Genomic DNA, 16679 nt, shown 5'->3' with positions numbered 1-16679 from the left:
GCAGGGTCTGCATAGATTCCTCAGCTAACATGGACACCTGTCAGGAGATTAGCAGCTCTGCCACAGGCGGGCTGAGGACAGTTGGTGGAGTCATGGATCTAGGAGTCTATACACCGGCTTTTTTTATCGCATATGTTTGGGTGCTAATATTCAGTGAAGCTCTGCCTGTGTCCTGACACCTGTACCCAGGGCTGGCTGCTGCGCTTTGCACCTTGCGGGAAATTAAAAAGCACACAGATTTAAGCTCTAAGGCGACAGACTGCAGTGGTGGGATTTTATGAAATATCTGCGCTCCCCTCTGCATGTTGTCACCCTATTGTTTTGACCTTCTCCAGGTTTTTGAAGTGATGCTGTTGTTACAAGGGCGTATCTTTTTTTGGATTGATATGTACTACTACTTTTTACATTAATGTGAATGTTTCTCTCTCTGAACATAAAACGCAGCTTATTCTTTCTTAGCTCTTTGAAATGGAATGAAACCACGGCAGACTATCCAAAACTCGATTCGAACGGGGTCCAGCCCCACCCCCCAGAACGAAACATGCTGGCTCATTGTGTTTCGCAACATGTTCTATGGCACGTCTCTACTGGGAATTGTAGTTTTAAAAGACGTTTTCGTATTTCCCATAATAAGAAGTTGCCAGTATTAAACTGTGTACACCCCTGGAGGTTTAGGGGATAGGAAACACTCAAATTTAAAACATATAATTAATAAATGGGTGAAAATTGCTTGTCCATAATACTGCAAGGAGACGTATTTGTGCAAAGAGAAATTGAAGATGTTGCTTAATTGCTGATGTATTTATGACCAGCGGCATTTCTTCCAGTTTGTCCAAAGGTCTTCTAATCAGGGCTCTATAAATAGAGAACTACGGCAGATGTGTAATATTTAATGCAACCGAACCATGTATTACAATGCCTTTATGTGATGACTTTCAAAGAAAAAAGCAAGAACACTCGGAATAAAGTTTTTTTTTTTTTTTTAATATCGCATAAACACCATATCCCAACGTGCATTGCGGCTAAAACATCAAATTATCGAGCTTCAACGATAGCTGAGGATTATGGGTAGTTCGATGTTTTAGCCTATCAAAACCTCTGAAAAAAGAAATGTGTCTCTCAGAATCAAAAGGGAAAAACCTATGGGAAAAACACAAAAGCAGTGTACATAATCATTTAAACTAATTAATGTCGGGGATAAACTGATGTGTTTTAGTGGATGAGTACGGCAGATTTCACTGTCAAATAATTTGACAGTGAGGGGAATACGGTTTTATTAGGAAAACTTCGAGACTGGAAATACTCTTTTTACCCGGTGAGGGTTGACGCTAACTTTACATACTGTAGGGGGAAAGACATACACGTTCTCCTGGCGAGACCTCAAATAATCTTCGTAATATCTATCGAACTATAGATCCACTGGACGTGGATTCTAAAAGTACAGTATACACTTCTCGCTAGAAATCAAATCAAAAAGCATTTTAATGGCCAAACTATTCTACAATTTAGGATTTTCCAGAGAGCGTTATATGCCGCAAATTGTTGTTTCTTACACGACCACTAGAGGTGCTAAACTTTCAAACGTGACTATAGGTCGTAATAGGCTGCCGAACAATCGACCTATTTTGTCGTAAGAGTCGGAGGACTTGTTTTCTTGATACATACAGTATATTGGAAGTTTTCGCCAACGCACAGCCTTATTTGGACAGGAACTCAAATCTACTGTAATTTATTTAGTAAAATAAGAAAGGTCTTGATCCAAAAAGGACACTGCTCTATTCATGAAGCCACTTATCCTGGTAGCTCATTAAGATGCATGAAAAGCTGTACAGTGCGTGTCATGCTGGATTTAGTTCAGACGTGGGTGTGTAGTCGTAGCTTACATCACTCCTCCTAACATGTCACCACAGCTGATGCAAGGGGCTGCTTGCAGTGTGTTGCATTACCAGTGCCAAGGCCTTGCTCCATAGTGGAGTGTGTGAATATGTGAGTGTGTGTATGTGCGAGTTGGCTGTATCCAGGAATCTTTGTTGTTGACGTGCTTCAAGAGGTCATTTGTGTTCATCCACTGCAGCCCCTAGCCAAACATGTATCGGACAAGATCACAGCAGGCAGCAAGTTGTTTTTTTTCTTCGGGCGACACATCAATTAATGTTTTCTTTTCTTTTTATTTATTTTATTTGGAGAGTGGTTTACTGCCCCTAGAGTTAGTTAGATATGTACATTTCATAAGCAGTCCCAGGGCTGGCAAATCTACAAAATAATATGGCATCAAATGTTGTAATTCAGACAGGAGTTCAGAGAGTAAACATTGCATCACACAAAACTAAAACGCTTTTCATTAAAAACATTACATCGTACAATAAATGAAACAAAATACTCTATGATAATTACTCTATGGTTAACTCTATCAAAATTATTTTTTGTCATATTTGCTGAAGCTTATTCTAGGTACTCCCTCTGGAGGGAACTTTGGGATCTTGGCCTTTGCAGAACATTGACTTGCTCCAAAACCTATACAACAGGAAAGGTAAAAACCCCAAAAAGGATAATAGGGCCTCTTTAACAATGCTAAACAGTAGAATATGTTTCATTTGAGGCAAGACACAGACAATCCAGTACCAGAATCTTGAGATATATTTGATCTGTGCAGCCGAGTGTGACACTTTGACCGGAGCTCACGAGCCGGGATGGAGATTCCTTGTCTCTGATTGGTTGATTTTAATAAGGCGCAGGGATGTCAAGCAGGTGCTATAAGGGGCAGTGAGAGAAAACAGAGGATGGTAATTGTTCACAGATTATCTCTCTCATGCCCTACTGTCAGGTTAGAGTGACAGTGTCAGCAAATATGACAAAAAAAAAATTGAATAAGTTACCAACGGCAGCTTTAACAGTCTCATGATTTAGAACTCGACAAAGTAGCTCATTGTCTGATAGTGCTGGGTATTGTGTTCCACAAGTTCACAGCTTCAATGACATTGTAAATGACATTGTTGCTGTGGTGAATCGCATGTGAACACAATGTTCCCGCTTGCTTCTTTCAACGCGTTAGATCAGTACTTGTCAACATTTTGTATTCACCACAGGTACGACCTGTTTGCCTTGGCTGTAAATATAAGATGAGTGATGATGATAACTAAAGAGGAAGATCAATCTACCAAACAGACTCGCACACATGTAGAGAGAAACATTAACAGAGACATCTACTATAAAGACAAAACATTTGCATTTTGATACACAAGGAGAAAATGCGATATTTTTTCCAAACCACATATATTTCTGAAGTATTCTCTTTCTCATTCCTGTTATATAAAAGTCAGGCCTCCCTGTGTTTTCGTCCTTGCAGCCTGTAAAGTCTACCACAGCCCTCTGATCGCATTCTTTCCCCTGCGATGCTACAGTATATCTGAAAAAGTAAACAAGATTCAGCTTTTCCTTCCTCTGGACATGAGGATATCCTGTCATGAGCGAGTAAAAGGCATTGTTTTAGTGCTCTTGCTATGGATTTTATAACGTCGCTGGTTCTCGTTCCTTGGCGATTTATATACTAAGTAAGGCTTTGAAACTCAGTGAATGACATTTAGGTTGAAAAGAAGTGGGAGTTACTGTACATACCGGTCTGTCTGTCAGAAGATGAAGGTCCTTTGTTTGGTAAATACACTATGATCTGTATGCAGTATATGGGTGTGTCCCATTAAGTAAATGCTGGGTGTATGCATACACTGGATTTCTGCGGTACTCTCAGTAACACTCATTAATTGCTCTCATGCCAAACTGATGGATTTTTGATGATTTCAAAAACCTGTTTCTGAGTTCTGAAAAATAGGGAAGGAGGGCACAACTGCCTAAACACTGCATTGGTGTTTGAGTTTGTACATTCCAGTATTATATAATGAGTTCAGATTGATAATAACTATGTTTAGATGATAATGATGAGCTCCAGTAGCTGTGTGAATCATTGATCTATTCTAGAACATTGTGTTGTACATTCAAAAGAAATATACTACTTCCATCTTGCAGAGGACAAGTTGACAAAATATTTCTAATCTGTCAAGCGTGATCAGGGTTTTGTTCGTGCTTTGACCGCAGATGTTCAATGGTGATTAAATGCAAATGCAACATCTATAACTGACATATGCAAAAAAGCTGCTAGAGATACATATATATATATATGCTGCAGACCATGTCTAGTATGTACAGTATCTACAGAGCATTTTGTTTGCATTATCACCTCAAGCAGAGTAGGCTATATGTTATAGTTATCGGTTATCCTTTGCTAAATTGGGACTTATCTATTCCTTTTTATGAAAACAAACATTTTTTATATTTGTATATATTCCTGCCATCTGCATTGTCTAAATTATTAGTTTTAAATGTATTTTTGAAAATAAATCAATATTTTACAGCGTCCTTTTAAATATTGATTATTTTAATATTTAAAAATTGAACTTGTTAAGTATCCATTGTATTATCCTTCTATAAGCATTAAAACTAATTATTTTACTTGTTGAAAGTTTGCTGTATATGATTAGGTATTCTGGTTTTGTTTCATTATTTGTTATATTATGACAGTTTTCCTAAAATTATATTTGTATATATGACATTACATTATACAATATTTAGCAGCTGAATACACACAACATTCATTACATTACATGTAATGAATCCAAAGCGACTTACTTACATTCAATACTGTGGACAATCCCCACAGAAGCAATTTGGGGTGAAGTGTCTTGCCCAAGGACACAACGACATGCTGACTGCAGTGGGACTCGAACTTGCTATCCCCCTGATTCAAAGTTCAGCGCACTAAGTGCAGCTAAATACTGACTTGAAGTATAGTATAGTCTTATTTTAAGTCACTCTGTACCGGATGCAGCGAGATGTATATATTGGATGATTTGGCTCCATGTTTATTATTGGTTGTGTGTGGGTTGCTGTACACTTGTGTATTTGGAAAGAGGGATTTGTCTTGTTTTCACTCAATGGCATGCTATATCCCCTTCTTGCTCAGCCTGTAATTTAGACAGTGGAGGGATACATGAGGGAACCAAGTGTCCATTAGCGCTGGATGTATAGGACCAGACAGACCCAGCTGTAGCCTTTAGCATGCAGGCTGAACAATAGGCTACTGTGGCACTTAAATCATAGGACAGGGGGCCTCTTTCAGACACTGTTATAGATATAATTCTCTGGACTATTCTCAGTGTCTTTGCATTGTTCTCTCTGTTTAAAGAGCACTACCTTCACAGCAGGTGCCTTTCAGTCTTCCATTTTCCGCTTAAAGCCTATTTTTATCAAGTCGTGCACAAAGATTGTGTTCTATTTGCTCAAGATTCTGATGTAATCATCAGTGTTATTTCTGGCACCACTCCAGCACATTGGAGGTGTTCTGAATTGTATTTGTGTTGAATAACAGCAATGATATCAACATTTGCGTTGAATAAGGTTTGAGGTAGAAATGTCATAATAATACATAAAACCTACTTGAGGGAAGTATTTTTTTGTAATTTAGGTAGACTTATAATATTCCATATTCTTCTTATTGACAACAAATCCCATAAAAATTCCAAAACCGTAGTTCCACTGTTTCCTTATAACAAACAATTCTGTATATCTATACATTATCTTCATTGTTGTTTTAAAACACAATCCCATAAACTCAGTGCTGCTGCAAATACTCACGTGAGCACTAAATGTGTGTACATTCGCAGTAGAAGGTTGACCAAAACAAAAGCACTGTTTTTCTACTGTTTGAGTTGAGTTATGTAAGAACTACTGTGCCCAGCTGTTTCGTGAATGATCCCTTTAAAAAAATAAACACGTGTTATCTATAGGCTTTTATTTTTATGCCAAATCAGGGAACCAATGAGCCACAGACGGGTTGGGTTGAATAAGGAATTTAGAGACCCATTGTTGCTTTTGTTGACATCAATCAATAGAATAATCCCAACCCTTATTCTTTAAATGTACCAACATAAGAGCAATTATCATTAATGAGATATAGTTATCTGTGCCTGGTGTGGATGTGCTGTTTTGCTAATGAAAGCCTTAATGAAAACTGCACTCTCTTAAAATAGTCACGTCTCTGGAGAGTAGGGATGGGTATCGTTAAGGTTTTAACTGTACTACTACTTTTATCTATACCGCTTATCGATCCGGTCTTTTAACGATACTCTTATCGGGTCTTTTGGAGAAAAAAACAAGGCAAACTAACTAAACAAATTGTGAACAAAACTAACATTGCTTTTTATTTAAATGAAATACATAATATTTCACATCAAAAGAAACAACAATGTTTTAACAAATCGTATTAAATAATGGGGAGGCGTGTGGCGCAGTGGATAGAGCCTTGGTGTTGGGATCAGGGGGTCACAGGTTCAAACCCCACTGCAGTCAGCATGTCGTTGTGTTCCTGGGCAAGACACTTCACCCCAAATTGCTCCTGTGGGGATTGCTTTGGATAAAAGCGTCTAAGATGTAATGTAATGTAAAATAATGTGTTGACAGAATTGTAAACAGAATAGCTGAACCTTTAACAAAATAAATAACTCAGTTACCTCTAATCATTAACCCATGTTTGTATAATTGAGTTAACTCCGTGTTATGCTGCTAGCATTCATAATACCTGACGTGGAAAAGTTATTAGTGGATGGGGCTACAGCGCTACTAGAAAGACAGTCGGACCTGGTGCATTCCTCCGTCTGAATGTGGTGCACTTTTGCTAAATGTTTGGACAAATTGCTCGTGTTACCGCCCTTATTGCACTTTTGGTAACGAGCATTATAATAATAATCCTTATATTTATTATAGCGCTTTATCAATGACTCAAAGCGCTTTTACAAATACACATTACACATACATAAATGTAATGGTCATCTACTGTGGACAATACCCACAGGAGCAAGTTCAGGTGAAGTGTCTTGCCCAAGGACACAACGGCTTTACAGACGCAGCGGTGGCGGGTTTCACCCCCTTGATCTGATAATCATTGCACACTGCGCACAACATCTTCACACCTCGAAGTCATCAAGGCGTTTTTACAAGTATACATTGATATCATAGATGTACTGTGGACAATACCCACAGGAGCACATTCGGGGGAAGTGTCTTGCCAAAGGACACCACGGCCTGACGCAGTGGCGGCAGGAGCGGGTTTCGAACTGGAGTTCCCAAACACCCCCTTGATCTGATGATCAAACGCCACCGTCCGCGAAAAGATTGTCCACATCGAGACGGGTAAACTTTGACCACACCTCGGAGCGCGTTCTCTCCGCCATCTCCTCCGTGTGTGTGTGTGTTGCTGCATGTAGCAGAGTGTGTGTGTGTGTGTGTGTGTGTGTGTGTGTGTGTGTGTGTGTGTGTGTGTGTGTGTGTGTGTGTGTGTGTGTGTGTGTGTGTGTGTGTGTGTGTGTGTGTGTGTGTGTGTGTGTGTGTGTGTGTGTGTGTGTGTGTGTGTGTGTGTGTGTGTGTGTGTGTGTTGCTGCATGTAGCAGAGCGTGTGTGTGTGTTGCTGCATGTAGCAGCTGTGTGTGTGTACACTGCCCCGCCCCCTCGCACACGGACAGGAGAGAGAGATCACTCGTCTGGGTTGGAAAGATCGAAAATACTAAAAATAATCAGACACATTTTGTCTTTTTGCATATTAGAAACGGAGTTGGCAACACTAAAACTGCAATATAATGTTTGTGTAGGAATAATACATATGAAATATTTATGTCTCCAGTACCGATAAAAAGACCGATAACGTTTACGGTACCACAGTCTTTAATAATTCAGGCCCGGGGCCCGTTTAATACCGGGGTTCGGTACCCATCCCTACTGGAGAGTGCTCAGTTACCCGACAGCGCAGCAATTACATGTTGGACGCACTCCACAGTCACTGTCAAAGTCACAGGTGGAGAGGCTGGCTGTCCTCCAATCAGGGTAGAATGGGTGGTACTAGCAACAGAGAAAGACAGTCCCACAGATTAGAGGAAGGAGGAGGGAGAGGCAGAGTTTATTTGAGTGGGTTGGCTGGCTAAATTTAGCATAACTGCTAGAGACATCAGAGTGTAAGAGAGAGAAAGAGAGAGTGTTAGTCCATGTATGATTGCTGTGTAGCAGCTAGTCATCTAGATCTGAATCTTCAACTAGCAGTCCTCGTCTGCCATGCATATTTTACAGTCCCACTGCGGCATCAGGTCAGCACTGTAAGTCTTTTTTCGTGACATCTTTTGTTGACTTCTGTATTTGTCTTGGACAGTGTGTGCTCCTAGTTGTGCAAAGTGTGTGCATATTCTGCATAGGGGCCATAGGAATCATACCATTGTTCTTAGGGGCCATAGGAATCATACCATTGCTCTTACATGTCAACTTGTGTGTGCTGGAGGGGCCAAAGAGAAAGTACAGTATGTGCACGTCTCTGTGGGGTTGGCTCAGGTTGCTGCGAGGCACAGTGTGCGTGGGGACGTTGTATACTTGCCAGTGTGTCGCAATTCATGTCCCGTCAGAGTGTAAGAGCTGGAAATTGAAAAGCGCTCTGTGGTACGCCTGTATTGCACAGGGCTTCTTGCCCCGACCTGCAAAAACTCACATTCCATCAAAAAAGATTCAATTATGTATGATGTTTTCAGCCATGTACAGGCGTTGTTGTATTTTCACTAAGTGGCCGCAGGTTCACCGGCTCTGTGATACTATTTCAGAGCTTGTTGAGCTGCATGCTTTCCAGCATAAGCTCCTAAACCTAAATGTCTTTCTGTGTGTCTGTTTATTCAGAGTTTTGCTCCAAACCATCTTGTTAGACAGGTAGTAAATCGTTTTTCATACTGAGGTGTATTTGTATCTACTGTGTTTGTATTTATGTTGTTGTCGGCTTGCTTCTTAGGGCCACTTGACACTCTTTCCACTCAGAGCTTTTAAAGTAGTGAACAGCACTTCTGGGGCTCTGCCAGGAGTGCTAAACTCTTTTTATAGCTGCCGTAGTGCTAGTATTTTCATTAGTGCTATTTTGGGTTTTATCTTAACAAAAGCATAGGGTTTATTCAGAGAACCATGATTCTTAATTTCATTATTATATCATTTCTCTGCCAAATATCTGGGTTTATTAGCTACACAGTTTAACATGCGTCAGGTGGTGACATCTATAAGGGGCATGTTGTTGACATCCAGGGAGGGCAGATGCAGAGAAGCTGTGGTTGTTGTTGGAGTGACAGAGACCTGAATAAAGTGTTTCTGCTGTTATCTAGTTTGCCTATGTTTCCATCTTTAACAACATACTGCCACATGGGAGGACTGCTCTGCCACAGAACTGTCAGTTTGAAGCTTGTCGCCTCCAGCTGCAGTATGGATTGATGTGGAATTGAGTTGGCAGAGAGAAAGGTATTTACGTTCAAATGGCAGTCAGTGAAAGCCCCACCTTGTCTTTCTGCTGCTGTGACAGCTTTAATGATGTCTCCTCAGCCTGTACTGACATTGACCTTTTCCCACTATATGAATGAGAAGTGTCGGCCATGTTCAAAAGCTCTAGGATTTCTTAACCGGTTATATTGTGAAATAACCACCTCGCAACTATTGGTGGTGTTGTATCACAAGTAGCATTGCTTCACAGGTGAGCAACCTGAATCCTGTTGTTTGAAACACAGTGGCCATGTCAGATAGCCTCCATTGTTACATCCCATCATGACAGGAACAGTATATCCTGTATTTTAGATAGTTTGTGAATAAGATGCTACAGGCACAACAATCAGGATACTCTCAGACAATTTTACACATTTCGCCACCACACAAAACTACTTCTCTCCCATTTTTTATTTCAGATATTTTGCTCATATTTATTTAAATGGTTCTACTATTCTATATTTATGTTTATAGATTTTTGCAATACTTGCTTTTTTTTAAATAATGTGTTGTTCCTGTTTCTAAGAGTATGTAATGCACCAATTAATCAAAGCAATGTACCCTGTATGTAAAAATGTTCTTAGAAATAAACCGGATTCTTATTTGGAAGAATCACTCTCTAACCCAATAGGCTTTTTAAGAGATAATTGAATGCCTTGTTAAGCTGTCTGGTGCATTCCGAAAAGGGCAAAAGGAACCATAACTGAGAACAAAACAGTGCTATAGTTGAGGTTAAGGTTAAATGTGAAGGGCAGTGGGATTTGGCATTTAAGCTCCATTACACCAACTTCTGAATTTAACAAGCAATTATGCTTCTTCGTTTTAAAGGGGCAAACACTGCTAAGTGGTGTGAGATATAAAAACATGTAGAGTTATAGGAGAAGAAGGAAACTGTTTGTCGTTAACAAGCAAAACAAACGTTGTCAATATGACCTTTTAAACATAAGGGGGTATTGTTCACTTTGCATTAAACCTCTTATCATTAAGCATGAAAACAAAAAATGTTTTTCATGCACTAAAATCCATGTTTTTCCATCTCTGAATCCCAGTTTAAATGAATATTGTGAAGTGATGATTTCTTATATAATCAGAGGTGCCAGTATTCATGCTTAATCTTCAGAAAGTGAGTTATCCCATCATGCAAAAGAGATACTACAGCTGGGACCATATTAATCAAACCTTTAGAAATGGTTTGCGTTCTCTTATTTTAATTATTTATTTATATAAAAATCACTTTACTTTAATGTATGCTAAATACAGGGTCCAAAATGAGCAGCACTGTAAATGCCAGTAAAAATCAACGTTGCTGTTTGAAATAAATATGGTCAGTCGGTTTCTGATTTAGGCCGACTTCACTTAAAGCTCACGTCACAATAACACAGAAGTTGAACACGTCAGTACCATAGGGGTGTTTTATTGCTATATATACACACAGCACAAAATCACAAAGTGCTTAAATATCTAATGGGAAAAATCAGAAACAACAACATTAAAGGGACATTTCCTCCAGATAATGAATAACACACTGTACCTCAGCTCCTTTACAGGGCTAATGTAACCAGTATTGCATTTTAATAGAGTGGACTTTCATTTTCTATATGGTGTGAATGGAGTCCTGCTCCCTCTCCTGGAGCTGGGATTAAAGGGCTGTGGGGGGAGAGCTGGGGGCTTCAGGAGTGTCTGAGAGCAGAGAGCCAGACTCTTGGGATTCTCAACACATCAAGCACTAGCGGGGAGCACTCACTGACTCTCTCTCATACTCTCTATTCTGAAATGCCCCCCCTCCTCTACTTAACTCTATCCCTCCTCCATCTCAGCGCTTTCATAAGTCCCTTCAGAGCAGCCAGTTCCCATCTGTGCTTTACATGCCTTTCACATAGCGTCAGTGTGGTTGGAGTTGTGTTTGAGTGCACATGCTTTGAGAATGTTGCTTTGCGTATGCTTGATGCTTAATAGAGTTTGTGTTACATCTCATTTTATCGGCCGTCCCATGTGTATGCTAATAACTGGAGTGATTTGGGGGTTAAAGTCTGTTTCCCACAACATCGTTTTTGTTCACCAATTCGGGTCGGGAGCCCCTTTTCGGAAATATCTTATTCGAGAGAAAGATTTAATGAAATAATTATTAGAATTAGCATTAGAATGTTAATTAAGAATTTGAATGATTATGAAGGAACTATTTAAAACAGCCCTACTGAAACTGACTGTTTCCTTTATTTTGTTGTGCTCTAACTTGGTCATAGACCTCAATTACATCTGGTGTAACATTTGATCTTTACCTGTTATCACCTGTAACCAAAAAAAGGATCAAAGAAACCCTTGTATTTGCACCTGCGTGGTGTAAATAAGCATTCTCCTCAGCCTGATGGAGAAGTTGATGGACATGTGAACAAACATGACATGTCTCCATTCAATTTACTCTCTTGTTCTTTGCTTGGCAGTTTGAGTTAGCAGGAACAGGTGGAACTAGATCCCCTGCAACTTTTGGAGCAAATGTTTTCTTTTATATGTGGCTGATACATAAATGTATCGTGTATTTACATTCACTTATGTCTCTGCCTTTTTCTCTCTGTTTTCCAATCTTCCAGGTGGCTCAATGGCCCGAAAAGGAAGAGAAAGAACAGCCAATGTTCGTTGAAGAGTATGACTGGTGAGTAACGGATGACTGGTGTTTTGATTTGGAGAGAGAGAGACTTACTAATGCAGCTCTGAAGTGGCAGCTAGGAAAACAAACCTTCACTTTCGTACCTGAAGTGTGAATGAAGTATTTTAAAAGTCTCTTTAGAAACGTACCTCTCCTTTTAGAGAATAAAAGCTCTCCAAATGCAGCAGAGAACCATTCATTTTGAAAATTGCTATCCCAGCAATTTCTTCAGCTATATTAGACACATTTATATAGGAATATTGTAGCTGCCAGTCTCGCCACAGTGTATGCATGCAGTTGATTGACTGCACAGAAGCTAATAATACATAATTCATTGCTGCCTTGTGTACATTACGCTTTCGATTTGTCACCTCCAAAAGGAAAAAAGTAAAACATCTTGGCATCTGTCATCAATAAACGAAAGACTTTTGCTCTGTCTGCTTTCTTGTTGGACGCAGCACGTTGTCTGAGTGACAGCTCCAAATCCCCCGAGCTGAAAGAAGCGAATAAAGACGGTAAGAGAGAGTGAGAGTGACAGAGTTGGTAGGGTGGGAGGAACACCAACACAAAAAAATGTACAGGATTGTTGAATTGCCAATTATAAAAGATATCTTCCAAGACCATTCCTCTCCACATGTTTTCCCTCCCTGCAAGCTGTTTGTCTGCCTTTCTGCATCACTGCTGGAATCTTGTACCATATTCTACCTGCCACGGTATATTTAAACTGGGAAACTATGACAACATGTCTGCCTGGTTGCATTAGATCAGATTACGTGCACTGTCATGATGTCAGCGTTTTCCTGTGGGAGAGTCGACCCTCGACAACACTTCCAGGACACTAAAGACTCTAAAAGATGCTAAAATATTGGTCAATGTTTTAACCACTGCTCATAATACAGATTTAGTGAAGAAGCATATGTTTGGATAGATTTCCTTAAAGCAAATATGAATTCTGTTAGGATTTTGCACAGGTTTTTAACATAAAGTTACCACTATTGAGATATAATTAATGCGAAAAAATGCAGTTGCAATTCTAGTGTTGAATGTGATAAATGAATGGTTAATGAAATAATAACTCAACTCAATGGATTAAATCATTTTGTGGAGAATTACTTTCTATTCAGTATTTTAGTGTCTTTCAGCTCTTCACCTTGGTTTTACGGACTTAGCTTTACTGTTTTGGTTCAGTTTAATCATGCCAGATATTGTTTTTTGCTATTTGAACCATCTAATATGAATATAAATTAAATCACTTAGGGTTTAAAATAGTTAATAAACCTTCACAGCCCCGATGTATGTAATCACTGTAATTGGGCCCTTTTTATTAAAATAAATGGGAAATATATGACTTTATTTGTGCCAGTCAGGAAAGGAACAATCAACACAGCAGCAGAAGGCGTAGTAGATTCCTTTTGTGTTCAAAATCCAGCTTCTGTACAGTTTTCCCATGCACTGACGTCAATGTTCACAATCCTTAATATCACATCACTGTTCTGTTTTTGTGTTACCACCTCCGAGAAACAATCCTGAGACCCCTTCAGGGACCCAATTCAAACCAGCCTGATTTACACGCTTTGATTACCTGAAACGACAGAGGTTGTGTGAGGGAAACTTGTGAAGACCAAATATTTCTCAGCCACACAAGAAAAACATCCCTCCCTTTCCCTGAGTTCTGTTGGTGGAGGTATTGCAGAGGCCGTGGCGGCGCGTGGGGCGGGCAGCCAGAGCTGCAAGGGTATTGATTGGGGCTTGGCTCCCAAACACAGTCCTCAGCAGACTGGCTCAGGACCGGGCTGCTGCTTGCCCTGCCAACACACTGGAGCTGACGTTTTTCCTATATGATCGCTCTCTGATGTCCTACTTATCTTTCCTCCGGTCTGTTTCTCCCCCCCCCCCCCCCCAGTGTAGTTTGTAGTAGTTTTCCTTTCCCCTCTCTCAAGAATCGGTGTTATTTTATTTAGTTAGTTTCAATAAAAAAATATACACTTGAGCCTATTTCATTTTTATCCTTCTATTTAACTAATCGACGCAAGGAGCCTTTTCCAAGATAAATCCAAATCAATTTGGGCAAAATGTCACCTGTGCTCCTTTGGCTGTCATCTCTCCTCCTCCTCCTCCTCCTCCTCCTCCTCCTCCTTTTTCTCTCTTTCCTACAATCCTCCTCTTGCCCTCCCCCCTCCTCCTTTCAAATCTGTAACAACGCCAAAAGGCAGAGCCCAACTGACACTGCCAGTCACAGCTCTCACCACGCCTCGGTATACACACACACATTAGCATATATGCCATGAGAACCTCACTCACACACATGTATGTATGTAAAGACTACAAAGCTCTGCCAGTCTGTGTGTGTGTGTGTGTGTGTGTGTGTGTGTGTGTGTGTGTGTGTGTGTGTGTGTGTGTGTGTGTGTGTGTGTGTGTGTGTGTGTGTGTGTGTGTGTGTGTGTGTGTGTGTGTGTGTGTGTGTGTGTGTGTGTGTGTGTGTGTGTGTGTGTGTGTGTGTGTGTGTGTGCGCGCGTGTGTGTGCGCACATGTGCGTGCATGTATTAGGTTGTGACTTGCAGTGTACCATCTCCTCCCCCTTCTCGGTTTTTTCGCCATATATCTCATAAAAAGACTGGAAATCTGCTGTTTCCTGTGTCTCTGTATATGCTCACTCCCTCAGTCTCCCTGGTCTTTAAATGGAAAAAGAACAAACTGTCCTATTCTCGAGTTTAAAGCAGAGTGGGAAAGAGGAGCGCAGAGAGAGAACACTCCAAATTTTGTTCAGCCACTAAAGTTTATGGAACCCATATACCTTGTAATATATGTAGCCAATTCTGTTTGGTTAAAACCCAATTATATCAACGTTACTCACCCGACCTGTAGTGTTGTGACCGCATTAATTTGAGGTTTGCTTATATACGTTATATGCGAAGAGAAAGTGGAAACTAAGCTTTCTGTCTGTAATGAATTCAAATTATAGAGCTGATATAAGCTAAGGTTTTCAAGCATTGCTCTTATTGTAAACCAGTCGTGTTAGAAGAAAACTTGAAGAACTGAAATGTAGTTGTCCCGAGTTCATTAGCCTATTACAGCACATTTCCATCAAATAGAGAGCAATTCAAAATGATTTGTTTGGTTCTTGCTACCAGGACAAAGAGAAATGGTTATCCCTTTGTTATTCTCTTTTGTTTACATTTAAATCACTGAATCGGCCTTTAAAATAAGTCACATTTGAAAGATTTGAAGTGGTTTCAGGTGTGGTCCAAGAGCCATTGTGTGGATGCTATGGATTTTACTTTAAGTGTCTTTAAATATTACTGAAATGTCTCTTGTTTTCTAAATTGAAGAAGCTAGGTGACTTTTCTCGTAAACAAACTATATTTTTAGATTCAGTCATTTATCTACAAAGTAGCTACAACTCATTTTTATGTTAAGGCCTAATAAATATATAAATGTATAAATAAATACTAGGAAAATGGAAAATAAGCTCAAGGACATATGAGAAGGAGTATTCATAAAGACTGAAGCGATGATATATCTAACTTTAGTTACACAAGGCTACATAATTATTCAACCGTGGATATTGTGTACCTGGGTCTGCCTCGTCGCATTAAATGTTGCTACAAAGAATTAGTTTGGACATCATTACCTACTTTCCTTAGGTGAAGGCCCAGTTTACACTATGCTAAAGGAAAAAGGAATTCAAATGTTTACTTAGCATTAAGAAAGCTCTACCGGCCTTTATCATGGCTGCCACTTACATCTTTACCATCCTTTCACTCAGTTAAAAAAACATTATGCCACTGAAGCATATGTTTGCTCTCATTCTTCTTCTTCTTCTTCACTGCCTTTACTGACACATATCCTGGCATAGCAATGGCACCAACTGTCAATCAGTGGAATAGCTTGAAACCAGTTGGTGAAAATGCATATGATGTCGTACACGTCTTTGTGCACCTGCAGGGAAACAAACAAACTGAGGACCCACTTGTAAAAACATTGGGCTTCTACAGGGTCAAACACTCCACAGGATCCATTTAACCTGTTACAGAAGTGCTGATTGTGTTGCCCTGCAGGTCAGATAGAGAAGTGGCTCCAACTGCTGAATGTTAATGTGAGGATCACGTTCGAGCATTCCCTAAAGCTCCTCCTAACATCGTGCTCTTTTTCTAGATGACTAAATTTACTTTTTCTTTCTTAATTGGAGCCAATGAATACAATTACATATGACATCTGTAAATAACTGAATGTGTCCATGATATTTGGAAGCTCATTATATCATCTCGCAGTGTGTTTATGGTACAGTGAAGGCACAGTGGATGGCTAGTGTTAAGTGTTTCCACAGACAGCCGAGTGGAAATAATGTGTAGGGGTTTATTGGGTGGGGTATGTTGGCCGGCTAGAGTGGAGCTTAGCAGTAATGTGATTTTGAAGGTGAGGTGGATTTAGTGTGAGAGTGAGAGGAATTGGTGTGTAGAATATATTCAATGTTTAAAAATGTATAATTCATTTAACTTTTCCTAACATCTCTGCCCTTGCCCACTTTCTCTCTCTCAGGGTACATCCCCAGCTACCTCGAAAAGGATGAGCCGTGTGTGGTTTGTGGCGACAAGGCCACAGGCTACCACTACCGCTGCATTACCTGCGAGGGCTGCAAGGTACACACACACACGCA

At 40.0% G+C, this 16679-nt stretch overlaps 1 protein-coding gene across 7 annotated transcripts in view; it reads left to right on the top strand.

The window, feature by feature from the left end:
- Nucleotides 1–16679, top strand: part of thrab (thyroid hormone receptor alpha b) — a 216573-nt gene that overhangs the window by 182679 nt on the left and 17215 nt on the right. For 5 of the 7 annotated variants that reach the window (XM_079660061.1, XM_079660059.1, XM_079660060.1 and 2 more), the window contains 3 exons: nucleotides 11967–12028; nucleotides 12481–12537; nucleotides 16562–16662. In XM_079660061.1, the coding sequence (XP_079516187.1) occupies nucleotides 11967–12028; nucleotides 12481–12537; nucleotides 16562–16662 (220 nt within the window). Of the gene's footprint in view, nucleotides 1–8016; nucleotides 8193–11966; nucleotides 12029–12480; nucleotides 12538–16561; nucleotides 16663–16679 lie in introns of those variants that run through there. The other 2 variants (XM_079660064.1, XM_079660063.1) reach the window with 2 other exon arrangements.

This window comes from Notothenia rossii, assembly GCF_949606895.1.
Source record: "Notothenia rossii genome assembly, chromosome: 11".
Classification (NCBI taxonomy): domain Eukaryota; kingdom Metazoa; phylum Chordata; class Actinopteri; order Perciformes; family Nototheniidae; genus Notothenia; species Notothenia rossii.
The sequence above is the reverse complement of the archived record's forward strand: the minus strand, read 5'-3'. Positions and strand labels throughout refer to the sequence as shown.